This window comes from Suillus plorans (genome assembly GCF_016647745.1).
Source record: "Suillus plorans strain S12 chromosome Unknown HD556scaffold_18, whole genome shotgun sequence".
NCBI classification, from domain to species: Eukaryota; Fungi; Basidiomycota; class Agaricomycetes; order Boletales; family Suillaceae; genus Suillus; species Suillus plorans.
The window spans coordinates 194,645-210,769 of NW_024537402.1; the positions used below are offsets into that span (position 1 = coordinate 194,645).

General features: G+C 48.7%; 6 protein-coding genes across 6 annotated transcripts; 2 read left to right on the forward strand and 4 right to left on the reverse strand.

Annotated features, from left to right (window-relative positions):
* Window positions 1-742: 742 nt before the first annotated feature.
* On the reverse strand, window positions 743-2,819 carry HD556DRAFT_280429 (uncharacterized protein). The gene is made up of 2 exons (XM_041310123.1): window positions 2,676-2,819; window positions 743-2,621 (listed from the first exon to the last, which is right to left on the reverse strand). The coding sequence occupies exons 1-2, from the start codon at window positions 2,716-2,718 to the stop codon at window positions 1,027-1,029; spliced, it is 1,638 nt and encodes a 545-aa protein (XP_041162029.1). The 5' UTR covers window positions 2,719-2,819; the 3' UTR covers window positions 743-1,026.
* HD556DRAFT_280339 (WD40-repeat-containing domain protein) lies at window positions 2,599-4,242 on the reverse strand. Its single transcript, XM_041310122.1, has 2 exons — window positions 2,671-4,242; window positions 2,599-2,621 (listed from the first exon to the last, which is right to left on the reverse strand). Exon 1 carries the CDS (start codon window positions 3,929-3,931, stop codon window positions 2,813-2,815), a length of 1,119 nt encoding a protein of 372 aa, XP_041162030.1. The 5' UTR covers window positions 3,932-4,242; the 3' UTR covers window positions 2,599-2,621; window positions 2,671-2,812.
* A 1,914-nt stretch (window positions 4,243-6,156) lies between these two features.
* Window positions 6,157-6,928, forward strand: HD556DRAFT_1359280 (uncharacterized protein). The gene is made up of 4 exons (XM_041302566.1): window positions 6,157-6,295; window positions 6,349-6,596; window positions 6,646-6,720; window positions 6,770-6,928. The coding sequence occupies exons 1-4, from the start codon at window positions 6,173-6,175 to the stop codon at window positions 6,849-6,851; spliced, it is 528 nt and encodes a 175-aa protein (XP_041162031.1). The 5' UTR covers window positions 6,157-6,172; the 3' UTR covers window positions 6,852-6,928.
* Window positions 6,929-7,179: 251 nt separating this feature from the next.
* Window positions 7,180-10,321, forward strand: HD556DRAFT_1234123 (uncharacterized protein; the record flags this gene model as incomplete). The annotated part of the gene is made up of 9 exons (XM_041297643.1): window positions 7,180-7,371; window positions 7,429-7,523; window positions 7,589-8,060; window positions 8,110-8,164; window positions 8,213-8,955; window positions 9,015-9,143; window positions 9,199-9,583; window positions 9,625-9,707; window positions 9,764-10,321. 9 exons carry the CDS (start codon window positions 7,180-7,182, stop codon window positions 10,319-10,321), a joined length of 2,712 nt encoding a protein of 903 aa, XP_041162032.1.
* A 1,023-nt stretch (window positions 10,322-11,344) lies between these two features.
* HD556DRAFT_1234262 (DUF1748-domain-containing protein) lies at window positions 11,345-11,652 on the reverse strand (the record flags this gene model as incomplete). The annotated part of the gene is made up of 2 exons (XM_041297652.1): window positions 11,345-11,483; window positions 11,564-11,652. 2 exons carry the CDS (start codon window positions 11,650-11,652, stop codon window positions 11,345-11,347), a joined length of 228 nt encoding a protein of 75 aa, XP_041162033.1.
* Window positions 11,653-12,823: 1,171 nt separating this feature from the next.
* On the reverse strand, window positions 12,824-15,981 carry HD556DRAFT_1268132 (heterokaryon incompatibility protein-domain-containing protein). The gene is made up of 3 exons (XM_041299140.1): window positions 15,479-15,981; window positions 15,206-15,426; window positions 12,824-15,156 (listed from the first exon to the last, which is right to left on the reverse strand). The coding sequence occupies exons 1-3, from the start codon at window positions 15,489-15,491 to the stop codon at window positions 13,036-13,038; spliced, it is 2,355 nt and encodes a 784-aa protein (XP_041162034.1). The 5' UTR covers window positions 15,492-15,981; the 3' UTR covers window positions 12,824-13,035.
* Window positions 15,982-16,125: the final 144 nt, after the last annotated feature.

The following is a 16,125-nucleotide window of genomic DNA, read 5'->3' on the forward strand; positions in this document are numbered from 1 at the left end:
TTATGGTTGGGGTGCGCAGTATAGGCCATTAAAACTGTATGGATCAAAGCTCTACAGGTATTTCTGCATGCAGGTGCTGTCAAGGTGTAAACGAAAACGAAAATTCGTCACAATATCTCCAACATCCTGACGTCCATCATGTCATCAACAGAAGTCATGTCCTTCACTTGCGCGATGATTTTGTTATCCGAAGCGATTCTCTTATACTCCCCACCCCACTGCTGCGCTAACAAAAGTCCGCCAAACGGCTGTCCGAGGCGAACGATCAGCCTCAACTCTCGAGTAGTCGGCTCATTATATCCAGGAGACTCGGGCTCGGGCCAATCTTACTACGCTCTGCGTCTTGTCTGCAAAGTTAATCAGCCCGAGGTCATACCGATTCCACGGACGGACGAGCAGGAATGGCTGCTGAGCACGCCTTGCAGGCGAGAATTGAACAAGCCTGTCTTCCGTTCTGACCTGCAGGTCTTGTAGCCCGTGTGCCTTGACTTCATATGTGAAACATTTGTCCCCGTCTCCACCGGCACTCCGCCTGACTTCGGTGAGAGGAAATACGATGCAAGGTAATTGCATTCTGGCATTTGCGAAACGAGGAATACTAAGATTCTAGATGTTCATTCGGGATTGACGCGGACGGGTGAGCATGGTTGCGTGAGTAGCTCAAAGGATGAGCAGTGCCTCTATCTTGCCCTTGTTGCACTGCGTTGAGGTGCAGAAGGATTTGAAGAATGGTTGGAAGGTAACTCGCAAGTACTCAAACAGAAGACAATAATGCCACACAATTGTCGTCGTGATTCGAGTAAATGACTTTGCTAGAGTAGACAACAATATTGTGTGAGAGAAGTATACGCGAAAGCAATATAAGCACACCACAGGAATATCCCAATCGAAAACCATGTACATGCGTTCTAGATCTATATAGTGAGCAGGTTGGGTTACGCAGGTTAGGCTAAATATTATAGGATTCAGGTGTTTTTGCATGCAAGGTATAGATGAAAATGCGTCCGACATTCATATTCCCAGCAGCTACAATATTTCTAGCATCCTGACATCCATGTTATCAACAAAAGTTATGTCCCGGACTTGCGCGATGATGTTATTGTCCGAAGCGATTCTCTTATACTCCCCGCCACGCTGTTGCGCTAGCAAAAGTGCGCCAAAAGGACGAGTAAAGCGTACGAGTAACCTCAACCTTCTGGTAACAAGCTCATCATCTCCAGGCCCATTCATCCATTCGTCCATGCTCTGCGACGCATCTGGAAAGTCGACCAACTCGAGATCATACCGATTCCACGGAAGGATAAGCAGAAATGTTTTCCGGGTGCGCCTTGCAGGCGAGAATTGAACAAGCCTGTCTTCCGTCGTGACCAGCAGGTCTTGTAGCCCATCTGCCTTGACTTCATATGTGAAACATTTGTCCTCATCTTTACCAACACTCCGCCTGACTTCGGTGAGAGGAAATGTGATGCAGGGTAATTGAAGTCTGGCGTTTGCGAAACGAGGAACGCTGAGGTTCTCAAGAGCGGTGTACAGTTTCAAAGCCGACTTCACAGCCACAATATTGCTTCGCAACCTAGAGACCGATACCCGCATGTCGAGTTCAGATAGAGATGGCAACGTGCATGGCAGAGCCTTGTATGAGGAAATCTCAGCTGGGAGACAGCTGTTGAAGTTGGACGATTGTCCCACCCAATCAAGGGCCGTGATGTCGCCCGAATGGGCTATGATCTCCTGCAAGAGTCGTCCGAGCGCCTTTTGTCTTTTCTCTCCGTAGATAACAGGAAGGTTGACATCAAAGATGCCAAACAAAGAGTAGGCGATGTCTTCCTCCCTCGTGGTGTCGCGGTTTGACGCCCATCGGAGTTTCTCTCGGGCATCTCTTGTCCCGGGATGGAAGTCGACGAGCGCCCGCGCGTTTATGCCCGTTGAACGCTCCAACTCCCTCATAATAACGACAGACTGCTTGTGGTTGGGTGAGCGGTCGTCGAGATATGGGGTCCAATCTGCTTGGTAGAAGAGAACAATTTTAGGAGCGAGGAACTCTTGAACGGTCCATCCTCGTGTGTTCCAGATGCTGCTTGCGAGCACGCCCGCCTTTGACGAAGGAGGAACATCCGATAGGTAGATGATGGTGAGCGCTGAGTGGTGATACCAGACGAACATGGAGTTGACTGATTGCTGGAGCTCAGCATTGTTGTTCTGGTCGATGCAGCATGTATCGCTCCACGCCCAATGATGCCCCGTATCACGTACGACTTCGCAAAACTTCTGCAACTTCACCACGGTCCCGACCGGATCCAAGCCATATATATCCTTGCCCTGAATACCTTGCAGCAGTGGCTCGTTCCTTTCCCACCTATGAGATAACATGACCCAACTGAAGTACTTCGCGACTGCTTCTTTGATGGGTTCCCTTTGGAGGGGGACATGCATCACCGACGAATGTAGAAGCTCTTTGTACTCTGTACTCTCCGCGAACGCATTGATCTGCGCATCTCGATTGCACAGACGTCCAGTAGAGGTGTTGATTAGACGAAGTGGAGCATTTTCCAGTTGGGTGTGGATGGCTCGTCGAATAGCATCTTCTACTTCAGATGGACTGATGAATTGTTGGCGTAGCTCTGCAGAAAATGTAAGTCATCTTCAAGTCGGCGCTTGAGTTCTGTGGACCTTACGTCGTATCTGTGGGTCGGGTGCATCATCCAACTTGGAGAGCATGATTTTGAAGGCCTCGAATGCATCATCATAACGCTGTGACCCACGAAGTGCTGTATGCTTCAATTCGTACCCGAGATAAGATGAAGAGTTAAGCTCAACAACCTACGAACATGATCACAAATGTGAGAACAACAACGGATATCGTCCGCACCTTTTCTGCGTCTGAAAGGGCCTCTGCATAGAGCTTTTGGTCCAACTTCACCTTACTTCGATGCGCCAAGTATGAGGAATCCGTCCCTAATGCTGCGCAAAGTGTGTTCTCGATAGACCAGAGTTGAAGACTTCCATACTTGTCTCCACTCGCAAGTAGTTCTCCACTGGGAGAAATTGCAACGCAGAAAACCAATGCGGTGTGTTCGAGTGCTTGTCCTATCTGTTGGTATGACTTTGTGCTCCATAGGTGCACAGTCTTATCTCCCGAGGCAGTGGCAATGAAAGAGCCATCTGAAGAATTGGCAAGTGACCTAATGTAGGAAGTGCAAGGTTGACCGATTTGTGCCCCATTCGACGAGTCCCAAAACTTGATTGTTTTGTCCGCTGATGCAGAGATAAGTTGCTGGCCGTCAGGCGACCACACAACACTGAGAACGAATTCTTCATGAGCGTCGATTTCGAGAAGGAGCTCGGCGTTATCGGTGCTCCAAACCCGAATGTTGCGCCATGTTCCGCATGCTAATTTGAGCCCATCTGGGCTGAAGGCGACACAATCCACCGAGCTCGAACACTTGAGTGTTGAGAGGACAGCGCCAGTCTCCGCATCCCATATAATTACTGTACTATCCCATGACCCGCTTGCAATTCTCTTTCCATTCGGGGAGAAGCACACCGAGGACACCCGGCTTGTATGTTTCACCCGCGGTTTGTTGAATAGCATTTTCTTACTCTCGACGTCCCAGATGATGATGGCTCCATCTCCTCCACCGCTCGCAATTCTTCTCTCGTCTGGCGACACAGAGACTGACAACACGAAGTCACTGTGTCCCTCGAATGGTCCTCCTACAAATGCTCTTTTCTCCACGTCCCAGATCCGTAGGGTTTTATCCGCTGAAGATGTGACGATCCGTCGACTGTCTTTGAAAAACGCGACTGCCGTCACTGCCATGGTGTGGACTCGCATAGTTTGTGTCAGCGCCGGCTGGGTTATCTGTGCCGGCATCGAGCGCCTTTTCACAGTAAGATATGCTTGTTTTCCTACATTGAACAATCCTGACATGTGGCTAGACAGGAGGATGGACGGTCAGTAGCGTTTGAGGTTGACGAGTGTGCTCTGTGCTGCCGTCATCAATCTTATGTATCGTGAGTAGAGCTGGGTTTTTGTCCATAACCCTTTCTCGTAGGCTCTTTATATATCCTTGGCTCATCTCGCGTTGCTACAGCACGGATCTAACTTCGTTCGCTTCATCCAGTGCTTGTACTGGATCAAGTATCTTCTGCTCGTCGACGTTTCAGATACTGATGCATCGGCATCAGCATCAGCACCAGCTGCACTGCCTGCAACTCGCCCGTCATGTGGTGACACAGCAACTGGAGCCACGACCCCAAATGGCCTTCCTACCAATGGTCCTTTCTTTACGTCCCAAATACGTGCATTTTAGTCTGAACAAGTGATAACGCATCGACATCGACTATTGGCACCATCCTCGTGTGCCCTGGCATCGTCGGTGTTTGTGTTGTCTGGTCCGGTGTCTTGAATTCTGTCACAGCAATATATGCTGTTCTTGCTCCATTAAGTACACTCATCAACATATCACGCTGGCCTGCTAGACAGGGTGATGAATGGTCAGTAGGATTTGAAGTTGACGAGGAGAGTACTCTATAGTTATGTCGTCAATCTTATGTGTCCCAGTTGTATTCTTCTTATAATCCAATTGTTGCCAGCTTATCTGGGGTCCTTGATGGCTCTCACCCTCTCTTATCACACTGCCACAGGCTGGTGTGGCGTTGCTTCTTGGCATCAAACCAACGGCCCGTCATACATAAATTTTGTGCACAGAAAACTCGCTCCAATGAATATCCGTCTGGTACTCTCACGGTTAATTCTGCAGATGAGTCTATTCTATATATTATCCTGCGTGTATAGCACACATCGCGAGACCTACAGGGCCCAGAACGATCTCTAGGGGCCTTTTGTTATTGATGGGACACCACACCCGGGGCACACGGCAACTAATGCATCTTTCTATATGTTACTGGTTCACGCTCTGGACCTCATGTGTAAGTTTTTCTTCGTTGGTGACTGTGTTCCTCCAGATCGTTGTCAACACTGGTTTCCTCTTCCCGCTCGTCCTCAGTTAATCTCCCAGCAACGCATTCGATGCAAACGCGCATTCAAGACACTTCAAATAGACGATCATCTCATCAACGCTCTTTATGGTTCTATGCAATATTAATATTGTCACGTCTCAGGTGTAATAATTGACATCGGCAAACACAGTCTTTATCTTGGGATGGCCGGACTATGACGGACTGATGAGATGGGACGAGGCATGTCTTTTTACTTTGACACGAACAATCAAGTACTCGAGAATATCTAAGAATGAAACTCTGTGGTGACTGCCATTACGGGCCTCATTCGCAGATTGGCACTGGCACTGGTATTGAGGAATATAGAAGGAATGACTGACTTCCTTCTACGTGGTCTGACTGCGGGCGACGAGCGTTGAAGTGGATATAAGCACAAAGTCACCTCTCACCCACCTAGGCTTGACGAATCTACCGGCTGCGATTGACGTACATGTCTGCACGGGTGAGTTAGATGAGCCGTGCTTTCAGCTTGACATTGCTTATTCCTGTAAAGTGCAAAAGGACTTGAGCTTGAGTGGTTTTACTCTTGCCAAGGATGGGGAGTTGTCGTATCACCCGCAGGACTTCCACGACCTCCTGGTACTTGAAAACCTGTGAGAAATGAAACCTTGCGGTGCCCGACATATATATGCCTTTACATATTAGCACTTGTACTGGTGTGGAAGGGGATGTATGTAAACACTGGTAGACGCACCTGTGAGACATTCATTCGGGATCGACAAGGGAACATGCTTGCACGAGTGGATGAGCCGCTGTATTACGGTACCTCCATCTTGCCGATGTTGCACTGAGGCTTTGTTGATGATGTGTTGAGGTGCAGAAGGGTGTTCAGAAGGTACCAGTCGACTCGCACTCAGAAGACGATACCAAACTCGAGTAGACAACGACGTGTGACATGCGAAAGCAAGATAGCGCTACACCACGAAAGTATCCCAACTGAAAACAGGATCAGGTCATACACGCTCGTGATTATTTAGTACTCAGTGTCCAGCGAACGTTAGAACGTTAACGGTTTGAGATGTAGATAAAACTATAACAAATCGGATGGACAAGGCAGTATTACGCCCTGCTACACAACGTGCAGTATTTTGTAGGACAATTTAGATTCATGATTATTCATTGAGCGCAGATTCTCACGCCTCCAGTTGTCATGAACGGCGAGGAGATGGTCATGACTGACCCGCAACCTGCGGCCCCGCCATCGGACTCGATACGAATAACGAGGCAGGGCAAAATCAGATGCTGGGTCAAGCACGGATTGGACTTTTTCCAGGTTGGTTCTGTGGCTCTTCCATTGACTGTTCATTTGACAGAACATGGGTTCAGGAAAATCCTGACAAACCATTGACGCTGCACACTTCCCCGGCCGATGTTGCACAATCTACCATCCCTCGGTTGATTTCAGTTGTGGAGATCCTGAAGCGTGAATATTTGAAAACCTTGGATGTGTCGGCAGGACAGTTGACAGGGCTGCATCAGTACAATGTACTACAATGGGAGCAACGTGGCGAGATCGCTGCAGAAGGGGAAGATCGAGCAAGTACCATAGCAAGAGCTTTAGAAGGTAAAAAACAGTGCGTATTTTGCGTATGGATGATGGCGCTCAGGCTGATGAAAAGATAGCCCTAAGCTCACGCTTGCGCCCTATATGAAAGTCACGCTGTGCAGGAAGGCTCTTGCAGGAATGCATGACATGACGTGAGTAACGGTTATGCGCAGATTTTTGTCCGACCTGACAAGCTTGCAGATACCAGACACCACAAATACGACGACTGTCCAAGACTACAAAGGCGAGGGTAAAGAAAAAAGCAAAGCAGCATATACCTTAGTTATTATTATTATTTTCCTATAAATCTGTGTTCAAATATCATTATCAGAAGTAAAATTCCCAGGGGGTTTCCGATTCGTTGATTCGTCCAAGTTGAGAACTCAAGTTTACTATTATTCGTCCAACTTGGACTCCTCAGGCTGCGTTGTTCTGCTAAACGTCGTGCTCATCGTCAGTAACGGCGACGGAAATCACCAACAACTAATTTCAGCCTAAACTTGGTGCTAGGCGTCCTTCCAATAATCGCCGGACAGGTTGTGCATTTGAACATCGCCTGAACTGCCGAAGGATCTCCGACCTTTTTATAAAGCCCTAACTCAGCTGCGCGCATGCCTCGCCGCACTTCTGCTCGCCTTACATCCTCTGTCACTCCACAAGCACCTTCAGTCTCTTTTCAACTTCCTGCCTCCGATGCAGATCCCAATATCCTTCAACTCAGGCGACACTGGAAATGGGCTGCTTTCAGCCAGTTCTTCTTCACATTTAATACTCTCTTTGCCATGAATGACGTGACCTTGATCGTGAGTACCGACTCTGCCTGCCTCTGGAGCACCATCTTATCTTTCAAACTATCACAGGACATCGAAAATGACCTCGCATACTCTACCAACCGTGTTTTGTCTCGCATCATGACAAGATTGCTCGTCACGTTAACGCAGGACAGAAAAATATCGTAAGCTTCCCTCCATCGTATGCTGTAGTCTAAATCCTTTTATCTGACGAATGTCGATTCATCAGCGCTGATAACTGGCAAACTGCTTTACGAAAGCAATATATAAGACGGGACCCAGATGTAAATCCCATAGGACCAATTCAGCAAATATACACCAATGTCGCAGAGTCCTCGCGCGCATCCACAGTTCCCCCATACCCATCTGAAACCGGAGAACAGTTGGCCCAAGAGCAGGCAAATAAAAGCATGGTGCACGAAGACGGAGCGTCTGCTGACGGCGATGCTGTCCCAGACGATTCAGCAGATGCGGTCGAGGTCAAGTCAGAGGAAACTAAGATCGACGAATCGAAAGATGAAGTCGCTGGGTCTTCCTCAGAGGCCTTACAGGACTCCGAGCAGCTACAGCAGCAGATTGATTGGCTCGACCTTCCTACAGTGAAGAAACTGGAGTCCTTACACACTCTTATGGAATGGCAATTCCATAACCCTAATCGTCTACGTACTCAGATGAAAGATGACGACGAGAATGCCGAATGGGTAATACCATGCCTGCTTCATTCTCCAACTTACTGACCAGTCTTCATAGCATATAGAGCCAATAGGATATGACGCCAAGAGTAATGCCTACTGGCTCATAGGTGGTGTGTGCTATTTTTTCATCTCGTTGCCCAGCCTTAACCTAGGTTTAGCCGACCGTTTGTGGATTCAACGTGAACCTCCACGTCAGACACTCAAACGCAAGCGGCACACAAACCCTAACGCATCGAAATCCAGTGGCAAAAAGTCTTTCAACAAACGCCAGCGAGTCGACACAGAACCAGAACCCACACCTCCACCCACAACACCTGCCAGAGCATCCCGTCGGCACAACCAAGCACAGGCCCAAAACTCGAGCCCGTCCGGTTCGCGCGGTACTCGCGCCGCTAAATCACGTGCGAATCAGAAGCTTGATGCTCAGGCAAAGGACCTCGCTGAATTCCAGCGCCAGATGGCTCGGAGCAAGTCTACTAGTGCCAGACCTCTGACTCCACGCCGGCCTTCCGGGATCCGCGTGAGTGCGCGGCTGCGCGGAAACTTGGCAGACGACGAGTGGCAAGAGGTGCCAGACGAATGGCTTTCTCCTAGCGCGCATGATGGAACAGAGGGAGAGGAGAAGACGCCACCTAAAGCTAAGGCGAGGCTGAAAACGGGGCTTGAGAGCGATGATGACTCGGTCAGCGATCTCACGGAGCTTAGCGAAGACGATGATACAAATGAGGGGGACGCCCAAGAAGAAGCCGATGCAGAAGAGGATGAAGAACCAGACGTTAAAGATGAAGAATCTGAAGCGGAATCCGTACCGGTTCCCGATAAACCAAATGGCAAGATTGATGTTGATGAAGAAGACAATGAGATTCCATCTCTTCCCGAAGGTTTTATGGAATGGGAGACGGTGAGTTATTTATGAGCAATTAGTTAAATCAATTCATATCCCCCCTTCATCGTGAACAGATCTGTATCACTCTCGAAGAGTGGGAGCACTTCCCCGAGCAATTTGAGAAAGCCACCCACTATGCTGAGAAGTCGCTGTATAAGGTATTGACGCAAACCATCGTCCCGGTAATAACCGCCGAGCTGAGGGTATGTATCCCGCTCCATTTAACCTTGGGAAGCATCGATGCTAATGTAATTTTAGGAGGTGGAGAAGAAGAAGCGCAAAGAAGAAGCGGTCGTACATCGCAAGCGCTCATCTCGTATTGCTATCAAGGAAAGTGAGAAGGAGCAAGAATTACTTGCTGCTAAGAAGCGCGCAGAGGAAGATGAGAAGATGAGTCGAGCTCGGAGGGCTGAAACGCGTCGACAGAAAGAGGAAGCGGACAGGATTAAGAGGGAGAATGCTAGAGAGCAACGCAGGAAGGAGCGAGAAACCAAGCAAGCTGGAGAGCTTGAAGCTGACACCAGGTATGAATACTTTGCGCATACCTTGTGTATTCTAAACGCCTTGCTAGCGCTAACGCGCCTATCGATGTCGTGCGTCAAGAACCTTCCTCATCTGCCATACCGCATGGTCAGATGGGCAAGTTCCCGACATTGTCTGTTCCTGTTCCCATGAATGGATCAGGCGCTGCTAGCAGTGGATCGCGGACACCAGCCGAAGACTGGGAGCTGGATTGCGAGGTCTGCGGTAGACAAGGGATTAACCGGGTTTGTCTCTTTTTCATCTTGTATTCTTGCTGCTTCATATTTTGCGATAATTGTAGGATGACGGCGTTCCGATCATGTGTTGTGGTCGATGTTTGAAGTGGCAGCATATTGGGTGCCATGACCAACGTGACGTCACTGCAGGTCGCCCGAAACGTAACTGGGATGCCGAGGACTTCATCTGCAGAAGATGTCGCTTGTCGGGTTCTAGGGCTTCTTCGTTTAGCAGTAGCCAATTGCCCACACCAACCGATCTGAAAGCGGTGTACGGTTCAGTCGGAACGCAGCCCTACTATAGCGGCCAGCAGAATTACTCCCATGACCGTTATCCCAACGGAAGCTACTACACTGCCGGCGCGACAAGTGGGAGATACAGCTACGAACACCAATCTGACATAAGGTCATCTGGCATGCCTTCTCAGTCTTATACTCAAGCTCCCCGTACTCCTGGCGTCACTTTTGCTCACTATCAGCCGCAGCAAGGAGGATTTTCGACATCACGTCCATCTTACTCCATTCAAGAGCCTGTTCCCATAACCCAGCAGACTCGTTATCCGCAGCCTACATCTCCAGTCACTGGAGTGAGTCAATACCCCGGGTCCTTCCAGGTGACTTGAATATCTTCAGTTCCAAAAACCATATTTCTAACTCATTTTAAGACCCATCCATCCCCCCACATCCAGGTGCAGCCCCAACACCGATGGCAACCCTCCAGCTATTCTCGGAGCGATCCGTCTTACAGCATGAACGCGGTTGTCCCGCCTTCTTCATACACCTCACAACAGCAACCCTACTATCCTGGATCCTCTTCAAGCCCCTCAGTTCCGTTCTCTCAGATGCATGGTACGAACCATCAATCCGTGCCCCAATATTCCGGATACCAACACGCCGCTCCTTACCAACAAAGTAGATGAGTTCACATACGTACGCTAGGTTTTCGTAGGAAACACTTTGATTTATCAAGATATTCGTAAGTGAGGTCCATAGTTAGTGGAGGAGGAGAATGTAGAGTACTGAAACGTGTTGTAATGAAGCTTGGTTGGGCCGGAATGTATCATGATACTAAATCCCAATTGTCCATGAATGCGTTGACTCCGCAAGGTCAGGTTATTCTGTTATGTCAAGACTTACGTGATTATGTGATTTTTCCGAGTTAATGCTTTCTAAGTGGCCTAAACAAACTATCTCATACATATACAAGTGAGTCGCTGTAAGTATGTGCACGATTTGTACGAGCTCGATGATTTCAAAAGTACTATCTCACCGTGACTGTAAGATACTTACGAACTTATGAGCACGGATTTCAGAGACAACTTGAACCTGTTTGTGAGTGCAGCATGCAACCTCTGTCAACTCAGGACCAGAAACGTCCACCACGAAATCCACTCCATGTTCCCGGACATTTGGAAGGTATTACGACAAGCCAACATCTTAAAATTCATGGGCACACCTAAAGTGCTTCAGTACATGCGCTTGGAAGCTCTGTGAATAGTATTGACATCATCTCTCACTTCTGAACAACGAGACGCTGGCGTCCGTCGACTATTTGATTCTGCTGAGACATGAGAGGTTCATCTAGTAGGGGTATAACTGCCAGACCTTCATGACCACCTTTTCGCTCGTACATAAGACATCGTCTACTATCTCCTCGAGTCCTTCTTGAAATAATCACTATTAACAGACGTAGCTGTGGCCATGTCGAATATAGTTTCGCCAACGCCGAGGAACCGATCAGCAACTGAGCGCATGGTTGGGTCTGATATCAGACTGGTGTCAACGCTGAAGAGCGCATGAGCCGGGCGAAACCGATGTCGTTCACATTAATGTTGAATGCGGGACATGAGGCTTGAGACACTCACGCGAATCCACTCGACCGCCGGATGCCGGCGACGACAGTTGAAACTAGCACTGCGTCTACAGCATAATGCACGATTCTGCCTAGTGCCATGAAGTGATAATAATTGTGTCAAGTAGGAGGTGTGCTAGCTTGGGTAATGGTGGTTAGCGATTAAGAATTGTGCGCACTGCGGGTGCGCAAAAGGAAACTCTTCGGTACAGCGCTCTCATGGTCCCGCCCTAATCTCCCCAAGTCGGACAAAAATAGAACTCGAAGACAGTCTCCTTCCATATTAGTGGCCGCCCAGACGACAATGTCGATGGGGCTAACAGGTTCATGATCCTTTCATTTGGAAGTCCTACACTCATCGAATTCACTTGTTTGGCCGCCTGAGCTTGGTCACGGTGCAGCACAACTACAAGCATCAGATAGGCCCCACAACTCCGAGTTCAAGCGGATGCTCGGGCAGCCCTACAGGGAAGCGGTTGTAATATGTCTATTTGCCCGCATTTTTTCGACGAAATCACTGCCTGCCAATGACAAGGACTGCATGACTGCCGATTTCAGTTTGTGACGACTCGCTTGAGTGTGCGCTTGTTCGAACTCATTGAATATTTCGTTGATTAGGCTACACCTGGGACGTCCGCATCTTGGAAATACTGCACATTCTGTAGCAGGAAGGCGCGCAGTGACAAATACTAAAATACTAACATAGTTCTCGACAGTATCAGTAATTTCAATAGAGTGTCGAATCTCGTTATAAGAGAAGCAACACAACTTGGTGAGCACTGAGTACTGAGTATCAATTCATATCCTTCTAGGCAAAATAACGGCTCTGCGCCCAAATGCCACAGGGACTACTTACTGGTTCATCGTCAACGTCCGCGTCAGTTCGATGTGACAGACATTCATCAAAAGGTTGCACTCTACCGGGAAAAAGCACATTTTTCATGGAGCTAAACTGCGCTTGACTGGTATGCCGGGCCATTGTAAGTACTATGTATGTGGGATTGACCAGCTATCAGTTGTTGAAATATCATCGATGTCGATGAGCGTTTATCCAAAGTCAATTGGCTGACCATGGTGACTACTGGCTTCGGTGGACCACGGCTCAAACTACCATAATTTGTATCAACGATATGTTGCAGTCGGATTTCTTCAATAGCTAATTTTTTTTGATTCCAATTTCTGTCCTTTGCAGAGTAATAATCTAGAGGGACCCCCAGTGTCCCTTTCGTTGTACCGAGTGTGCAATAAAAATGAACAAACATATCAATACATGTGGAATGACCTTGCGTACCAAATTCCAAGAAATCTGTATCGTTGTCTCGACGTTTCGTACTTCAAGTCTACACCAGTGTCTAGCCTGAGATACGATTCATGATTCAGAAGTAGCTAATGCATCCAGACCGACGCGAAAATTTCTGTCTAAATCTGCATTCTCCAACAATCCGAAGGACGTGAATTTGGTACATAAACAACCGAGGGACGCCATTACCCGAGAAACACTACCTTCTTCTCCGGCCTTGATGCAACCCAGGCGGCTTCGTGAATGACGCCCAACCCGACACGTTCCATCAAGCCCTCATCCTGACTTACCGCCATCACATGCAACAAGCATCCATCGTAACCCATAAGGTTCTCTTCGTCGTATACGCTGCGCGAACTAGTGCGAGAAAGGACGATAAAGTCGAGAGAAGATGGTGGAGCAGGTTCTAATGGCAGGACGGCAGTGCCAACCCAAATGGGAGGAAAAGATGCAATAGAGAGAATATCGAAGAGACCGTGAGCATATGCATTTGGTTCTTCACCACCTCGCCGTGAAATGCGAAAGTGGCTGCAAGTCGTGCGGAAAACGAGAGTGCCTGGTTCTAGCGGTCGATGAATGTCTAGCGTCAGTTCCGTTGGGTCTAAGATCCCTCGCGGAGCAGAATATGCATGTTCTTCTTCATTTGCTCTCAAAACGACCCAGGATACCTGGTGAACAGAAAGCTGCACTGTATTGCCACTGTGGTCCACGATGTACCAAGGATCAACAAGCGTCTCACCCACTGATGGTGCACTGCTCAAATTGCCCATCCGAGTCCTCAGATACACCTCCACCCCCCTGTAGATAACACCGCCACGCCACGCAGCCCATGCCCAAGAGGGCCAAGGCGAACTGCCTCCGTCAGGGAGCAAACGACGGGCGCGAGGTGTTTGTGGATCGTGCTGCCAGAGAAGTGCGACATGCATGTCTAGCAACATCATTCCATATTGAAAGGTTCTGTCTGGGTCACCGAGCTCAAATGCCATCGCTAAAGCGTTCGTCACTCCAGTAAAAGCATCAACGACATCCGATTCCACGGTGAGATTGCGTCGTGTATACCTATCAACAGCCTCCATGTAACTCGAAACTGACTGAAGGTAGGGGAAATGTTCTCCAAATGACGACTGGAGGAAGCTGTGGGAGAGTGGGAGACACTTGCTTTCGGCGACGATGTCTTCACAGAAAATGTCACATTTGCACTCAAAATAGACTTGTGGCCCAGTGAAGTATATCCTTCGGCAGGAGAGCGCGCTCTCTTGATAGGTCCAACAACGCGTATTCCACGTGGATTGAGCGAGAGCCTCCCCAAGTCTTGGAGGAGCGACGTAGAGATGAAGTCCTTGAACGACCTCGATCTGCTGTTGCAGTGTTCTAGATCGTGGGCGGCATCCTGGGAGAGGGTCTCGAGCCGTCATGGCGCCAGCAGCGACTATCGTGAGGTGAGACAGGCCGTAGACCAAATCCATAGCACGTAGCTGAATGGACTTGTCAAGCAAATCATCTTGAATGATACATAGAGCATCGATCCATAAGTAACGTTCACCGAGTTGTCTAACGAATAGAATCGAATCAGTGATGGTCTCGGGTAGATTCAACGCGTTCAATCCGCCAGGCGTGGAGCGTTCCGCTATGTTACCCTTCGTCGTCCAATATTCTGCGCCGATGCTTCCCCAAACATAACTGAGGGTGAGATAACAACAGCCAGAAGGCACAGGAACCACGGCCATCGAAACTACGTCCACCACCCTCACAAACCCCGGCAGCTTCCTGTGCGTTTTCCAAACGTTTCCGCATTTATCTCCATGGTTCTCCCGGCACAGGCTAATCCACTTCCGCACCAGACCAATATCTACGGTGTTCTTTACCCTACGGCCATGAAGATCGACTGGTCTCCCGAATTTGAAAGCATCTTCTTGCAAGAGGTGAATGATTAACGGACTTCCTTCTCCTAAAGCTAGATGTTTCTTCCAAAGGCCTCCTGCGTCCTTCGTCTTGATGACATGCAAGCGGTAGCAACGGAATTCAGGCTGATAAAAGGGCTTCCGAATACACCCACAATTCTTCGAGTATACCCCAAGCCCAAGCCCCGAGAGATCGACTTGAGAAACCTCATCCAACTTCCATGTTCGACGGACATGAAAGGATATGAGGCGGCAGAAACTGCATTGGTAGGATTTCTCCAAGATGGACGAGAGCGAACCAAGCGGGATCTCCTCCTTTGGTGGGATACCATCGAGGAAGATCTTGTGAAAATCTAGATTTGCACAGACGGGACATAGGAGCGTGGACGTGACAGTGTGATCCCTCTGTTCGTGCTCTTCAATCGCGTTGTGCCGGGTAAGTGGGCATGCTCACCTGACTATGGGTTGGTGGTTGATCTGGATTTAGGAGGGGGGCAGATTCAGAGGATGTGATGTTTGTTTTGAGTTTGCATGTGCGGATGACCGATAGCCAAAAAACCCAAACTACAAGAGCGGCTCCTCCAATAATTCCAACAAAGGCCCAACTATGATCTGAGACTTGACGGAGAGTCTCAGGAGCATCAGTGAGTTGTGCTTTAAGACCTTCATGGATGACTTGAATACGTGATAAAAATGGCGGAAAACATCGTAGAGGCATGATACCCACCTGGAGGAATCATAATGATGAGTCACGATCCACCGAGAGGACTTTGGTTTGACTCTAGGTAGGCAAGAGATGCGCGACGGAAACTGGTATGACAAGCTGTGTTTTATTGGCAGTGGGAAACGTACCTGTATGTACACCGCTGCCGTAGATAAACCTGTCCAAAGATAAAGTGATACAGCTAGCGCACCTCTGCCTTGAATCATAGAATCACAAATGGAGCAGTGGGTGATGGTGTTCTTATAATACACAGGTCGTTCAAAAATAGCAGAAAGGCTTTCTCCATACGTAGCGCTCGAAGAAGGCGGTCATGATCAGATGAGGGTTGTATATCACAAGCGTTGTTTGGCTTTTTTACTGCGTTTTCTGTGCTATGATGTTGGAGAATTTGGGATGAGACATTGGAAGCTGAAATATACTATATTACTGCCCTGCGGCCCCTGCCTAAGCTTGCTCAGCGATGCAAATATTGGACTGAGATCGAAATTAGATCCAGATTGGAAATATGGTAGCTGTAGGCTTTGGACACGACCTCCGTCTTACACACCGTCCATGTCTCCTGCGAAGTGCCCGGTTATACTTGGGCTTGAGGAACAATGTAAAGTCAAGTCTATGCATTCCCTAGAACAATAGCTCATGGATTTAAGGTA